The sequence below is a fragment of the Cucurbita maxima genome, unplaced genomic scaffold, assembly GCF_002738345.1.
Source record: "Cucurbita maxima cultivar Rimu unplaced genomic scaffold, Cmax_1.0 Cma_Scf00012, whole genome shotgun sequence".
Lineage (NCBI taxonomy): Eukaryota > Viridiplantae > Streptophyta > Magnoliopsida > Cucurbitales > Cucurbitaceae > Cucurbita > Cucurbita maxima.
Genome location: NW_019272028.1, coordinates 222,223 through 237,102, shown reverse-complemented (window position 1 = coordinate 237,102; position 14,880 = coordinate 222,223). Strand labels below are relative to the sequence as shown.

General features: G+C 35.9%; 5 protein-coding genes across 7 annotated transcripts in view; 4 read left to right on the top strand and 1 right to left on the bottom strand.

Annotated features, from left to right (window-relative positions):
- The window catches only part of LOC111487645 (putative glutamine amidotransferase GAT1_2.1), a 2,922-nt gene extending 625 nt beyond the window's left edge, over positions 1-2,297 (top strand). The window contains exons 2-4 of the mRNA XM_023135124.1: positions 32-762; positions 1,413-1,625; positions 1,733-2,297. Coding sequence (XP_022990892.1) covers positions 32-762; positions 1,413-1,625; positions 1,733-1,972 — 1,184 coding nt within the window. The 3' untranslated portion in view covers positions 1,973-2,297. The remainder of the gene's footprint in view (positions 1-31; positions 763-1,412; positions 1,626-1,732) is intronic.
- A 674-nt stretch (positions 2,298-2,971) lies between these two features.
- LOC111487551 lies at positions 2,972-3,451 on the top strand. Its single transcript, XM_023135001.1, has one exon. It carries the CDS (start codon positions 2,972-2,974, stop codon positions 3,449-3,451), a length of 480 nt encoding a protein of 159 aa, XP_022990769.1.
- An 878-nt stretch (positions 3,452-4,329) lies between these two features.
- LOC111487757 lies at positions 4,330-6,653 on the top strand. Of its 2 annotated transcripts, XM_023135283.1 has the most exons (5): positions 4,336-4,569; positions 5,008-5,123; positions 5,567-5,627; positions 5,710-5,884; positions 6,343-6,653. In XM_023135283.1, the coding sequence occupies exons 2-5, from the start codon at positions 5,100-5,102 to the stop codon at positions 6,383-6,385; spliced, it is 303 nt and encodes a 100-aa protein (XP_022991051.1). In that variant the 5' UTR covers positions 4,336-4,569; positions 5,008-5,099; the 3' UTR covers positions 6,386-6,653. The 2 variants fall into 2 exon arrangements, with proteins under 2 accessions (XP_022991050.1, XP_022991051.1); XM_023135282.1 differs by lacking the exon at positions 5,008-5,123 and having other exon boundaries at positions 4,330-4,569.
- A 1,109-nt stretch (positions 6,654-7,762) lies between these two features.
- Positions 7,763-9,279, bottom strand: LOC111487716. 2 transcript variants are annotated; one of them, XM_023135224.1, is made up of 2 exons: positions 8,492-9,279; positions 7,763-8,168 (listed from the first exon to the last, which is right to left on the bottom strand). In XM_023135224.1, the coding sequence occupies exons 1-2, from the start codon at positions 9,152-9,154 to the stop codon at positions 8,154-8,156; spliced, it is 678 nt and encodes a 225-aa protein (XP_022990992.1). In that variant the 5' UTR covers positions 9,155-9,279; the 3' UTR covers positions 7,763-8,153. The 2 variants fall into 2 exon arrangements, with proteins under 2 accessions (XP_022990992.1, XP_022990991.1); XM_023135223.1 differs by lacking the exon at positions 7,763-8,168 and having other exon boundaries at positions 8,197-9,279.
- A 1,327-nt stretch (positions 9,280-10,606) lies between these two features.
- On the top strand, positions 10,607-14,873 carry LOC111486947. Its single transcript, XM_023134129.1, has 10 exons — positions 10,607-10,982; positions 11,679-11,774; positions 12,809-12,893; positions 13,158-13,279; positions 13,387-13,411; positions 13,507-13,590; positions 13,719-13,748; positions 13,842-13,947; positions 14,176-14,240; positions 14,597-14,873. Exons 1-9 carry the CDS (start codon positions 10,887-10,889, stop codon positions 14,237-14,239), a joined length of 708 nt encoding a protein of 235 aa, XP_022989897.1. The 5' UTR covers positions 10,607-10,886; the 3' UTR covers position 14,240; positions 14,597-14,873.
- The last annotated feature ends 7 nt before the right edge of the window (positions 14,874-14,880 follow it).

Here is a 14,880-nt window from a genome sequence, read left to right as displayed (position 1 = left end):
TTTTTTTTTTTTTTTTTTTTTTTCATTTCAGGGGAGTACCATCTCGATCTCATCGTTGGATATGGCGCAGTACCGGTAATAGTCCCTAGAGTCTCCGGCGTTCACATGCTTTTAGAAAGCTTCGAGCCGATCCATGGAGTTCTCCTCTGCGAAGGTGAGGACATCGATCCGTCTCTTTACGAGACCGATACTGCCGGCCTCTCTCAAGAGGATCTCGATGAAATCAGGCGGTTACACACCAGCGACACCGCCATTGATAAAGAGAAAGATACAATCGAGTTACGATTGGCGAAGCTTTGCCTCGAGAGGAACATTCCGTACCTAGGGATTTGCAGAGGATCACAGGTCCTCAATGTCGCATGCGGAGGTACGCTTTATCAGGACGTTGATAGTGAGATTCGGAAGAAGTGTCCGGCAGGGGAAAAAGTGGTTCATATGGATTACGATAATTACGATGGGCATAGGCATAGGGTTAATGTTGTGGAGAATACGCCATTGCATAATTGGTTCAGAGATTCATTGGATGAAAAGAAGATGGAGATTATGGTGAACAGTTATCATCATCAAGGAGTTAAGGTGTTGGCTCAGAGATTTGTGCCCATGGCTTTTGCTCCTGATGGATTGATTGAAGGGTTTTATGATCCAGATGCCTATAATCCTGAAGAGGGAAAGTTCATTATGGGACTTCAATTTCATCCTGAAAGAATGAGACGCCCTGATTCTGACGAATTTGATTATCCTGGATGCCCTGCCGCTTATCAGGTACCTTTTCACTCACCTTTTAATCAAATACAACTCTGTTTCTGTGGTTTCAAATATTTATCCAACAAAACAGAGCTTATCTAAAAGTGTCCTGTATCTAAAGATAAGGATTTGAAGTAAAATAAACACTAAAATAAGATTCGATTCTTTTGTAAGTGATGAGATTTAAGTATTTATTATATAGGGGTTTGAATGTTATTTTGATTCATATTTGTTCTTTATGAAGTTCATCAGGTGTCTTATCTATCAAGTTGTGTTGTTCTATTAGAGGTTGGTTCTTTTAGTTCTAAAGCCTTCTGTAAGAACTGTTTTATTGACCCAAATCTCTGGTCGGTTTCTTAACTTCTGTACATGAACTATTTAATTAACATGAATCTTACGTCCGTTTGAAAACTCTGACTCCAGGCCCACCCTCTTTCCTTTGACCCCAAGCAAAAGACATCTGAAAAGGCAAATTTTTGCAACTGATTTTAGGAAACGCTTATGATTTAGGCAGGAACCAAGCATTGGTACCGTATCAAGTCATGATGTTTATACAGCTTTTGAAACAGAAATGAAGTCAGTTCTTATGTCAAATATTTTAAATTGTGAGAATGTTGATAATGGTAACTGGAGGTTAGCTGAAGTTGTTCATTTGGGATTTGGTGCAGCAATTTGTGAAGGCAGTGGTTGCATACCAAAAGAAGTTAAACAGCAGCACATTATCAGCACCCAAAAAGGCTTTAAAGCTGGACAACGAAATGGAGAAGAAAAGGAAGATCATAGTCCGAAGCTTCTCCCTTGCCAAGAACTTATACACGACCGGCCGCGACGCCCAGCTCGAGCGAGAGGCTGAGCTCGAAGTAGGAGCAGAGTTCCTAGAGGTATAATCAAATTCATCATTCATCAATCAAGTGTCAAACCTCAAATGCAGAAGCCTTATTAGATCACTAAGCTAACTGTTTTGAACTGTTTTGTTTTGTTTTTGCAGTCGAACACTGCTCTGAGCGTGCAGCAAAAGAACAGGCTGAAGCAAATGGGTGCAACGGTGAGAAATGGAGGGTCGTACATAGAGAAGCTGAAGGTAAATGAAGAGAGAGAAAGAACAGCAAAGAATGTGATGGGGAAGATGACAATAGAGCAATTGTCTGATCTCATGTCATTCTACCATATGATGGGTCAGATCTGCTCAGAAATTTTGGAGAGAAAGTTGAACGATATTGTGAAGTAAAGCCAGCAGTTTGGCCTTCTGATCTGTCATTTTCTAAATTAAATTATCTTTTGCTGTAGGGGTCTCATCAATTTCATCAAGGATCCACCACACATTTATGTATCTCTCTCTAATTTATATTTTCTCTCTCTACAAAAGGTGGGTAATGGATCGAGGACCTCCAAATTTGTAACCCTCTCTCTCTCCATTGATAATGGGTTGGAAATGATTATGTGAATTATATCGCAATTGTAAAGTCTGGGAACCCATAATTTACTTTTCTATGCTTTTGAGTTGTAAATAGTGTAGTTGGAATAGAAATGGACCACTCTCGTGGCTCCTCAAATCCCTTGCCAATGGATCATTACTCATGCCCAATTCACACCGTCTCCAAACTTGGTGTAACCCTTGTGAGGATCTCTTCCGTCATTAAAATGTAATTATATTACACAATAGACAACCATGCAATACCATACCGTACAATATAAGTTCGCTCGATATCGTCTCAATGAGCAGCTAGGATGTCTGCTAGGATGTCTACTTCATTCTTGAAGCTTCACTAGTTTGCAACTACACTAGACGATTTCATGCCCATTTAAAGCTTCCCTAGTTGCTAAAATTGACTAAATTACTGTGCTCAGTTAGCCATTGGACTTTGAAACTATATAATAAGTCTCACATCTTTTTTATTTATTTTATATTTAATACATATCCTCAACAAATTTGACATATTAAATAAATTAAATTAAATACAAAATTTGGAAGGATGTGTAAGCAAGTTCCTAAGGCCCGCCACGTGTTGAGCATAACCCTACAAACAACATAATAAATATTTTATAAAAATAAATAATAATATTATTCTCTCCAACTCCAAAGAGTAAAGGATCCATTCGGCAATTCGCATCTAACTCCTCACTTCTCATCCCCAATTCAGATCTCTGCCGAATTTGATTCCGATTTCTGATTTCCAATTTCACAGACCACAAATTAAGCAACGAATCTCTTAAATCTTCATCTCCCATGGCTACCTTGCATAAATTCAAGCTCTTAGCCTCCCAATGTGCCGTCACTGGAAGCCCTACCCGAAGTCCCACCGCTAGCCCCGTCATTCACCTTCGCCGCCGCCGCCGCAAAACCCTAAGAATGCTCCTCAATCGTACCGATCGCCGTCGATTTCCTTATCAAGACGCCTCCGCCGATCCTCAAGATGTCGACGACGATGACGACGATGAGAATATGATTCCAGAGAAGAACGATAAGGAGGTACGAGCCAGGCGGAAACTCAAGGATTTGTTCGTCTCGTCGCCGCCGCTCGAGGATACGGTTTCCGATAGGCGAATCGAAGAACAGGAGGGACTGTTAACGGCGATTAACACCAGCGCTGCCGGAATCGGTACGACCTCCACCACTCGCCGGTCCCTGAGACCGATATCGACTACATTTCGATACAGATTCCTCCGGCGAGCTTGGCGGCCTGTGCTCGTCGCGATTCCGGAGTAGAAGATGCTCCTCTCTGGTAAAATCTGTACGAAGAAATTCCATATTTTTGCCTCAATTATTTTTTCTTTTTTGATTTTTCATTACAAATTTTTCCTAAAAATTCCGCGTCGAGCAGTAGAAGGGAAGCAATGTAAATAAAATAAAAATAAAAATAAAAAAAACGATTGATGTAAATTACAATTAGAAGTTATTATTAAGACTAAGACTAAGTAATTAATCAAGTATTGGCGGTAGCGCCGTATTTTGATAACGCGCGCCGAAGGTGCGTCAGGGACGTTGATAAACATTTTAACGATTAAATCAAAAGAAAACCGTTACCGTTAAATATTAAATGAAGGTAGCAATGATGGAATTAATGGAAAAGGTTTGTTTTGGGAATTTTATAATTGCATTATCTTAAACCAAATGATTAGTTTTAGTGTAATAAACAAATAGGCTCAAGATTCTGCAATCCATTTTCAGTACCATATGGCTCCGACATCTCTCACATCCTCTGTAACCTTGTCTTACTGCTTAAAAGTGAACGATTTCCATAGACTAACACGAATTTAAAGTTACCTTACATAAAATTGCTTAAAACAAAACATGTTCAAAAATTTGTAAGCTACTAAAACCTTGAAGTTTGTAAGTTATGAAAAAAAATAATATATATTTTATTCGGATGTCGTCTTGATTCATTTATATATCTCTCATTTACTCTTATCTTATCCTACATTGAATAGATGGTTTCATTTTTTTTTAACTTTAAATATATTATTAAAAAAAATATTTTTTTTAAAAACAAAATATAAAATTTAGAGTAATTTTAATAATTCCTAATGATTTGGACTAAATAAAAAATATATATATATTAATACATAAAAGTCGAATATTTTAACGACCAAGAGAGAACAGAAGACATTCAAGAAAAGAACGCGGGCCGTTGTCGCTCGTCGGAAGAGAGAACAAAAATCGGAACTGCGATCAAATTATAATTTCGAAGGAGCGACGGTAGAGTGAAAATGGCGGATGAGGAAGGCGAGGGGATAGCCCCAGAAATTGCGTCAACTCCGTCGCTACAACTTAATTTTAAACCTAAACCTAAAGGAGTCACTCATGAGCAGCTCTCTAAATTTCAGGTTTTTTCCCCCCTTGATTTCCTACAGATTATGACTTCATTGTTCTTTTCCTATTGAATTTACTTCTTCATTTGCTGCCTTTTGGTTTTTAATACTTCACTTCGCTTCTTTTGCTTCCGATAATTTTCTGTGCAACTAACGAGAATATTCTAGTTTTCAATCTTAAGTCTTTCTCTTAAATTCATTGATTTAGAAAAATTTGTTGTTGCATTCGTAGGGTTAGAAAACCGCTCTTCCCATAGAAAGTTGTAATTTCTCTGGAATTATCTCCCTAAATAACATTCATTTTCTATTTGGTATTTTTCTTCTTAGAAACCTACAAACTGTTGATAGAATGCATGATCTGATGTGTTCTCTTCATCTTAATTCAAGGATGTGGTTTATGTAAAATGGGTGGTTGAAGGCATTGGTTATTTTGTTAATCCATTATTCTTGCAGTTGAATTATTTGGGACAATTTCCTTCGTGCTTCCGACCCTCTTTGAATATCTCTGTTGGCAATTGAGTTTGCTAGCTTTCGGCCCCATTTCTATGGGAGGAGCTGAACTTAATTTGGTTTGTACCATCAGGCATATAAGATAGGAGTTAAGATCATTGTTTTAAGTGGCTTTTGTCACCAAAGAATTTTGAAACTACCTTTTTTCAAAAAAGAAATAATTGTTGCCAAGAGGAGAGAAGCTTCTTGGAAATGGAATTATGAAAGATACTTCTATACATATGGTAGTTGGAATAGTAATGGTAAATATTATTAGGCTAGATTATTAGTTGAATAGAAACGGTAGTTTTCACTTGACTGGAGTTCCGGAATCAGAATTCAGTTAAAGTTTTCTCTGTCAATATTTGTATGGCCCTGTAAAAAATGAATATCAATTTCTCAGTGACGTTTTAATGGCTGCTCTCTTTGGTTACTGTTTTTCTTTATTGATATGTTCTTGCCCCTAAATATACTCTCTCTATTCATATTCATTACTCCTTATATTATCAATTTAATACGACAGGAGCTTCACAGGAGACGACTTCAGATAAAATCAAGGTCAAAGATAAGAAAGAATACGAAAGGTTTTTCTAATTTATTGCATTGTAATGTAGTTTCTTGTTGAAAGCATATGTTTTAATATTGAAGTCCTTGTTGGAAAAATAGGTTTGACTGGAAAATCTCAAATCAAGGATCTGAATACCATTGATGAAGTTAATGAAGATGAACACTCGAGACTTTCCAGTTCTGATATCGACTTTGGGGAAAAGAACTCCCATGTTCAGCGAGACAACACGAAAACTACACTTCCATCCAAAAAGCTACACAAGTTACATTGGGGGTATGAGATGTTATGATAAATATCAACATGCTTGCTATTGAATATCTAAATATATAATATATATACCCATATATGAGTGTGTCTGTAGTATCCAAACTGATGGGAACCTAGCTGAACACTCGATTGGGGAGGAGAACGAAACATGCTTTTTAAGGATGTAGAAAGCTCTTCCTAGTAGACGCGTTTTAAAAATTTTGAGGGAAAGCCCAAAGAGGACAATATCGGTTGGCTAGCGGTGAGCTTGAGCTGTTACGGGGGGAATGTTTTTTAGCTATATGGTAGGAAATATGTCCCATCTCCCCACCTCTTGGGCGTGCAATTTGTGAACTGGCTGCTAATGAAATTTTGTTATTTTTTTGTTATTCAAAGAGAAGAGAATTGGGATGGAAAATAGAGATGACTTTATCTGTGGTCTCGTATGCCTTCTATATATTTCTCTGATGTTTATACATCGCCAGGCTTGACACCAAGGAACCATGGGAAAGGAAGGCAAACATGTAAAGAAAATGTATACCCGTAGATGAAGTGCAGCTGCCAAGTGCCTATGGAACTTGAAGGATAGGGGGGACTCAAAAGGTACTTTTCTGAACTATCCAAGTCTGATTTTAGGTAGCATAGCTTTTTTGTGTTAAAATGGTGATGAGCTTGACATGTTGAATGCACAATTGTTGGTTTGATTTGACATACCACAATGGATAGAATGACAAAAGGAAATGAGGAACTAAACAAGATGAAATAAAATGGTACCGACAACATATTGATTTGGTCATTTCTCACAAATTTACCCTTTCTTAAGCTTTGAATACCTGAAACCCAACAAAAAAGAATAAGAGAAGAAGGTATGTTCCACTTCCAGTAAACGCGGCGTCATTGGGTTTATGTGTTACCTTAATATGAGGCATAAATAATTACAAGACACTTGAATGTTTCTTGTTAAAGTAAGTTGGGAGATTCTATTTTCATCCCTTTTATGTCACTTATGACCACTTTTTTGTTAACTCTTTTCTCATTCTAGATGATTTCAAACTTTTAGTCATAAATATAAAAATCTAACATCAAAAAACAGTAAGAAATCCCCCGATGAATAACTTTTCATCGTTTCTCGAGGGAGCCCCATTGGTAAGTCTGAAAAAGCTTCTTCCTCACGTTATAAAATTTTAAGTCATAAATATATGTCCATAACACCCTAAAACTTGCAATAATCTCATATCCGATGATGGGAAGCCCGGTGAAAAAATTGGGTTACAGTCAATATTTTTCAATTTTTTAGTTATATTATTGGTCTCTTTTTTTTTCTTCTTTTTGTCGTTTGACAAATTTGAAAAAAATCTCATCTCTCACTGTAATTTCTCAATATATGGACTAAATATTGTAATAAGCATAAAATTCAAATGATTTTAAAATTTTGTCACAAGGTTTCTATCCATTTTAGTTATTAACCTTCAAATGTTTCAAATGTTTAATCTTTGATTCATATACTGCTTAAATTAAATATTCTATTAGCATTTATTTTATAATTTTTTAAAATATGATCACATTATGTATTTTCTTACCTGAAAATTCTTGTTCTTTAACTAATTTCAATAAATAAATAAGAAAAAACTTTAGAACCAACCATTTTTAATCGTTATTGAGAATTCAACCACTACCAAAATACCATTTTAACCTAAATTTTATTTTGATTAATCACTTCCTATATTTATAGGGATTTGATTTTAAAACTTTTAAATATTTGAAAAATATATTAGTTATTTCTTCATTACTTTTCCAGCAATTTTTAACCCAAAGAAGAAAAAAAAAAGTTCAAATTTCAGTAATTGTTTGAACATAGTTTTATCTTTTACGTAATATATGAAAGTAAATGAAAAATGAAAAAGATGGGAATAATGGATCCACTCTACCGTCATTGATATTCCTTCAAAGCCAAAATACAAACACTTCGGACACAAAAAGAAGACTGTTTCTGATTTGTATGTGAGAGAGAGAGAGAAATGACAGAACCCAAATTCAGATTTATGTGTCTGAGTGTTAGAAAATACCAAAAGCAGAAAGTGAAGAGCAATGGACAAACAATGAAAAGCAGCAATGCCTAACCTGTCCTTTCTTATTCCGAAGCCTGCATGTGCCTTCAATTATGCCACCGCTCTCTCGTCTCCTACCATTCATTATCCATCTTCATCTTCTTCATCCCTCTTCCTATCTAAATAATTCAACTCCATCACCCCATTTTTTTAGTGTTCAACATGGGTTTTGCTTTGACTTTGTTCGATTAGCAACAGAGTTTCTGTTTAACGTCAATCAATCAGTGGATCACACCAGAAAAGCATCTCTTCCAACTTTTATTTTATGTTTTAAGAATCATATTCGAAATTGAAAGCGGGGGGAGGAAAGGAGACAGAGAATTACAGATTCCACAAGCTTTTTGCAAATCAGACAATCAGATGGTTATCCAGAGAAAAAAAACAAAGAAAAATGAAACGGAATCATTCACTTTTTCTTGCTTCTATCCTTGCCAGAGGAGAATATTGAGCCCAAACCGAAAAGATTCCCCGAATGAACATTTAGAATAGGGTTTACTTGGACTACATTACTGTACGAACCATGTACCTTCTTCAATGGAGGTTTCTGATATCCCATCGAAGACGAACAGTGTTGTGAATTTTTTGGCGCGTTTCTATGAGAGCTCTGTTTTTGAGTTACACCGTCCTTTGATAATGTCGTTCGCTTAATATTCGGCGCAGAGCCGGTGGAGTTGCTTCGTGATAGAAGCGGTAATGGACATAAGCTGCGAGTGTAACCAGAGCCACAGCTACTGCTTCTCTTGAAACCCCAAAATGATTTGAAATTCGAGCTTTGCTTCTCTTCAGAATCACTACTGACGGCCTCCTTGATTTCCTTGGGCGAGCGATCTTTCTTCAAACATTTCTCCGCATTAGAATCGAGCGATTTCGCTCGCGTCAATGGAGGAGAATGATTAGAGAAAGAAGACTGATCGACACGCAGATGTGGCTCTTCCGACTTCTTCTTGATTTCGAGGGGCAAAATTTTTCCGTGAGAGAAAATCTCATCCGCGGAGGAGGATTCCTGATGGGAGCATTCACGAATGCAAAAATCGAAATCGAAGCTGGAATTGAAAGCAGAGGAACTGGATCGAGAATTAGAGCGCTGTTCAACGGGAATGGCTTCGGCATGGATGAAATCGTGAGAGAATGAAATTCTAGGGCTCAATGCGACAACGGGAATGTCAGGAGAAACGGCCTCGATCGCCATGGAAATGGGAATGGAGCATAAACGAAGAATGCGTGAAGAAGAAGAAGAAGAATAAATGGATTGTGAGAAAGAGGAGAGAAGATGAAGAGCATTGAAAACCGACCAATTTAAGAGATTCAGAGGGCTGATTGGAGTTTAATAAGAACCAGCCATGGAGGAATTTCTCCAACCAAGAAATTAAATGGAAAATATCATTTTCAAATAAATAAATAATTTAACATAAAGTATAAGATCTAAAGTTGACCTATGTCCATGATGCGATGTATTTTTTCTTAGAAAAGGGTTTCCGGAAGTCACTTGATAGAGTTAAATCATGGTTAAATCATGGTTAGTGGGTTGGATGATGCTCTATTCAATTATATTTACTACTCAATCATATGTTTCAAAATATTAATATCACATCCACCATATATATATTTTTAATTAAAGTTACGTTAGATATCAACTTGGTTGTTTGAAATTAATGTGATATAATTGAATTGGAAAGTCGTGAGTTTCATTTTTTTTCAAGTATTTGTCGATTCTTAGTATAATCTCTAATAATTGATACATATCTATATAACCTCGGTTAGATTAAATATATGTGTGAGAATGGACCCTTCAACAGCACAAATGCTTTTTTTTTTCTTTTTCTTTTTCTTTTAATGTTACCACTTTTTGTCCCAAAGCCACCCCTTTAATTTCACACCATATTTTCCTTTCAAACCAAAACAATTGAAAATAATTGAAAATAATTGTGACTTTTCATACATTATTAAAAGATGATAATAATAATAAATAAATAAATAACGAGTATTTGTTTGAAAACGAAATATCAGAAATTCCGTCGGATAAAGCATATGGCGACAGCTATGTCGGCACCCAAAAACACACTTTCGGGCAATGGAGAAATTTCCGGTACGCCTTAACGTTCACTCTCCGATTTATTTTTATAAATAATTATTTACATTATATTTAATATTACTGTACCGTTTCTACGATTGAGTCACTGAAAATGAAAATGGAGGTGTACATTATTGATATATGTGGTTTCTTGATCATTCTATCGCTAGGAGCACTCTCATTCGAACGTAGCCTCTTTCATTTGGGTGTTGGGTGTCACAATTAATCCTAAAGGGCATTGAAATGATATGAAGGCCCCAAACACATCTTTTTTAATTAAAGCCAAATAATGGACCAAAGGAAAAAGAAATTGGTGAGGAGGCGTGAACTTCAAACAACTTCCATCCCCCTCTCTCTCTCTCTCTTCCTATTTTCTTTTTAATTAAATATTTTTGGTTTCGTGGGCCTAAAAACACAAGCCCAAATCTAATGGGCCTAAAGTATGGCTTGGTTTTGAATCCCAGCCCAACAGGTTTTTTATTTTTCTTAAAAAATAAAAAATAAATAGAAAAGAATAATTCGTTTTTGAATTGGCCGCGTCTTGGTGGTTAAACCACTCGGGATTATACAGTAGACAAGGACAAGGATTCTCCAAAAACTCAATTGACCAATCACAGAGTCTCCTTCGTCGCCCAGCCAACTTCCAATTTTCAAAACTTTCTTCATCCTTTCCAAATATCTTCCGAATTCTCTCGCCATTGGTTCTTTGACGTTTCAACGATCTTCCTGAACAAAGTGGACGCCAACGTTCCTCCTCCTACGGTTTTGAATCGTTTCTTTGCCTGAGGAGCTCCAGCATTTGTCCTGTGGAAGAGCTTCTGCTTGATCGAGCAAAAGGCTGAGCGATAGAATGAGCATGCCGAATTGGGAGCTGAGGAATTGCTGTCAGCATGAGCAGGTTGTGTTCTTAGTTACGCTTGGGGTGTTCACCGTTGTGATCCTCGCGGTAAGCTTCGTTGCGTTTTATCTTTTTTTTTTTTTCAGCTTGTTTTTCAGTTCTAGGTTTCTATGATTCTTGGAATTAGGATAGGGCTTTAAGTTCGTAATTTATGAAATTCATGATGCCTCTTCCCTGTTATCTAATCGCCCTTGAAATTGCGTTTTCCTCTGATCTAAAATCTATTTGAACTTAGATATTTCTTGTTACTCTTCTCAAACAGCATGGTACAATTATGTAGGTAGTCAAGTATTTGATGAGTTAAAATTGGGGATGGAAAGAGAAAGAGAGAGATCTTAGGTTCTCATTATATCTCTATCGGTATTCTCAGCTTTCCCAGCCGACTGCGGACAGATCGGAACAATAGACTTGAACTCAGTGCAGAGATTAAATTTCCGAAGAACTCAATTTCCTTCATGTTTTACTATAGTCGTTGTTTGACATATTCCAACCTCTCAACTTCTTTTTCTTTAAATGAAAATAGATATCTGACTTAGTTGAAGAGCATAGGAACTTGATCGAGCTTCCTATGAGTGTAGGCTGTGTCTAAAAATTGTAGCTTTTGGATTCTGATAAGAAAAAGTAGAGAGGTTTTCTTGAATATACTTGAGGTGGAATCCTTATTGTGCATCAGCTGAGCAAGCTTTACTTTTGCCTTTATTATTTGCTCAACGAATATTGATTTTGCCCCTTTGAATGTGACAGCTATGGAGGACATTTATAATCACTCCTTTCAAGCTCATTACTGTTTTCCTGCACGAAGCAAGCCATGCAATAGCTTGCAAGCTTACCTGTGGTGAGGTATAAGTTTTTGCTTCACTTCTATTTTCTGTGGTAATTGAAAAGAACATCTTGCTTTTGCATTATTATATTTTCTTATATTATAAGCAATATCATATTTCTACTCCAATTGAAGGTTTTTCCAACTGTGTACGCCTTTACGGTAATACTTGAAGGACATATTGAAAAAAACACGATGTTCTCTGCATATTTCTTATTGAGTTTACCGATGTGGTTTATTTTTTAGCTTCCTTACGAAGGCTGCTGAAATTAGGGTTGCTGTAAAAACTACATTTTCTGGACCATTTCGAAACCCAGTCCTAGATTTATTTGTTAGATCTCTTCCCTGTAATCTCAAGTGAAAATTATGCTGCAAGCCTACAATCTTCCCTCCCCCCTCCTTGTAGAATATATATATATATATATATATATATGTTTTGTGATAGTAAGACTGGGTATGTTAATGATCTAAGATCCATAAGCTATCCACGAGAGTTGTGTTTTATCAATCAATCTTTAAAAGTAGTTTATTAACGGACATTACTCTCTTTTGTAACATTATACGTGCTTCGTGTGTTAGTTATTCCCATCGAATTGTGTTTAGTTTCACTATATGGAAGGCTAAGGGTAAGACTCATAAAGATATGTATCTGGTGTTCTTTATCAATAAGATTCTTCTGCCGCCTCTAATGTACGATATGAGTCTGTTATCAGGACCACTGGGATATCCGTGCATTCCAATCTTTTTTATCTGCTTTTTCAGTCTTTTCTTGCGTCTGTAATTTTTTGGGTTTGAGGATCTTTGATGTCATTTTCTTACCTTAAATACAAGGCCTCTTCACTGCTAAATTGTGTTCTATGCTCATTGCTATGCCAAAGTTATCTATTCTATCAATTACCCTCGTGTAGATATCTTGGTAGTTCATGAAACCCTTAAATAGTGATCTGCTGCTGTTAAGTTCAATTTTTGAAGTCATTATGCTATCCCTTTAAAGATATCCATGGCTTGGGATTAATGCACCCAGAGGAAGCCGATATAACCAGTTTATATGCAGGTGGAAGGAATCCAGGTTCATGCAAATGAGGGAGGGTTAACTCAAACACGTGGTGGTGCATATTGGCTGATTTTGCCTGCAGGATGTAATTCTCTTATTTTACTTCTTTTCTATTCCTTGATAGGCAATAAGATTATCAGCGGATCGTGTTTTAAAATTGAGTGTGCATGCATTCATCCATTAATTCAGCATGTAACGTCGTATCAAAATTTTAATTTGTAACTATGGGAACTAGTAAGTGTTATCATATACGCTTTTCCATAGTTCGCGTTATTTTTTCCAGTGTAAAATTTATTTTTTGTGGAACCACTAATTTTTTTTTATTTATTATTCTTTCACTTCAACCTAGATCTTGGATCATCATTTTGGGGCATGGCTATGATTCTCGCATCAACCAATCTTCTCACTGCAAGAATTGCAGCGGGTTGTTTGGGTTTAGCCCTTCTTGTTGTACTCTTCATTGCAAAAAATGTAAGGAAAAAAAATGAGTGAGAAATAATTTTGCCATATATTATTTATCATTATCAATTTCTATTAGTGAATTTCAATTTCTAACTTCCATGTTGTACTTTTGACAGTGGACGCTTAGAGGACTATGCGTTGGTAAGTGTTCCAATGATCTTTACGTAGGAACTAAAGTTTATATCAGATCACTTTCGTTGCTCTCAATATTGACATTCACCAATTAAATACCTCAGGGTTTATTATTTTCCTTGCGGTGGTTTGGGTTCTACAAGAAACGACTACAGTTCGCATACTTCGTTATGTCATACTTTTCATTGGTATATATCTTTCCTGTGATAGCCGTTTTATTTCTGTGAATGAATTATTATTTATCATTTATCAAGCTGCATGTCTTTTCCTTACTGGATATAGAAGGGCTGCTTACTTTTGCATTGATGTTTTGTAGGTGTGATGAACAGTTTGTTTTCGGTTTACGGTACATCAAAATCTCTCTATCAATATAACAACATTACTAGAAAGCTAAAATTTTAGTGCTTAAAAATCATATGATTTATCGTAAACCATGCAGATATTTATGATGATTTGATTTCACGGAGAGTCAATTCGAGCGATGCTGAGAAGTTTGCAGAACTATGTCCATGCCCTTGTAATGGAATTGGATGGGGAGTCATTTGGTAACATCTCAATCTTTTATGGATAACATTCACAGACCTAGATACCTAAATATGCACAAGAAATGATGGGAAATGGGATATTTTCTAAAAAAGTATTTTTTGAGTTTAATAGTATTGTTTTTTTATTTTGGATCATATCATTATGAAAGATTAGTATGTCAACATGCCTCGAGATTGCTTATAGTTCCCTACTCGTCTATCTCCTGATTTGAATGATCATTTTTGCAGGGGAATGATATCATTTATCTTCCTATGTGCATCTATCTACCTCAGTCTTGTCATCCTATCTTAAGGTACATCAAAGTCTTCAGCCTATTGATTTCAACTCTCTCAATCATGATCTTAACATTCAATATCCCGATTCACATTCATGATCGTACTTGTAAAATAAACTTGCAGTTTCAATAATTGGTTGCAAAATCCACATCACTTTCCTAGTTCAACCAAATTTTATGAACTAAATTAAATGTCAATGTTAAAAATTTAATGGGCATGGTATCACAAAGGTTAGCTCTTGAGATTAATAAATGTTTAAGAAATGTTTCTTTTTAGTTCAACATATAGGATGAGAGTTGAAACTTCTGAAAATATTATACACTTCAAACAAGAATATTCACCATTTTAATTTAAACTTCAATTGCATTTTCAGGTTCAAAATTTGAGTTCTGATTGTTGGTGGACACTTCAGGTCAAACTTCTCCCTTTTGTACCCTTTGGAGAAACCTCAGCTCATTTGTTCTAACCATGCGGACTTCCAGCCTTGAAATTTTACATATTTTATGTACAAAATTCAAGTAACATATTCTTTATTCCATTGTTTTTCAAAATTAAATTACTGGATACATCTGCAGTCGTGCAGTGTCTGATTGTTTGTTATTTGAATTTTGGTTAAATTACAATTCTAATTAGGCTTTTATTATTGATTTGGTCACA

Excerpts from the sequence above, each read along its gene's own strand:
- LOC111487551 (XM_023135001.1), top strand. The coding sequence starts at position 2,972 with ATGGCTACCTTGCATAAATTCAAGCTCTTAGCCTCCCAATGTGCCGTC.
- LOC111487757 (XM_023135282.1), top strand. The coding sequence starts at position 4,453 with ATGGCGGATGAGGAAGGCGAGGGGATAGCCCCAGAAATTGCGTCAACT. Across the intron at positions 4,570-5,566 it reads AGCAGCTCTCTAAATTTCAG|GAGCTTCACAGGAGACGACT; the intron begins GTTTTTTCCCCC and ends TTAATACGACAG. Across the intron at positions 5,885-6,342 it reads CTACACAAGTTACATTGGGG|GCTTGACACCAAGGAACCAT; the intron begins GTATGAGATGTT and ends ATACATCGCCAG.
- LOC111487716 (XM_023135223.1), bottom strand. The coding sequence starts at position 9,154 with ATGGCGATCGAGGCCGTTTCTCCTGACATTCCCGTTGTCGCATTGAGC.
- LOC111486947 (XM_023134129.1), top strand. The coding sequence starts at position 10,887 with ATGAGCATGCCGAATTGGGAGCTGAGGAATTGCTGTCAGCATGAGCAG. Across the intron at positions 13,591-13,718 it reads TTATGTCATACTTTTCATTG|GTGTGATGAACAGTTTGTTT; the intron begins GTATATATCTTT and ends GATGTTTTGTAG. Across the intron at positions 13,948-14,175 it reads ATTGGATGGGGAGTCATTTG|GGGAATGATATCATTTATCT; the intron begins GTAACATCTCAA and ends TCATTTTTGCAG.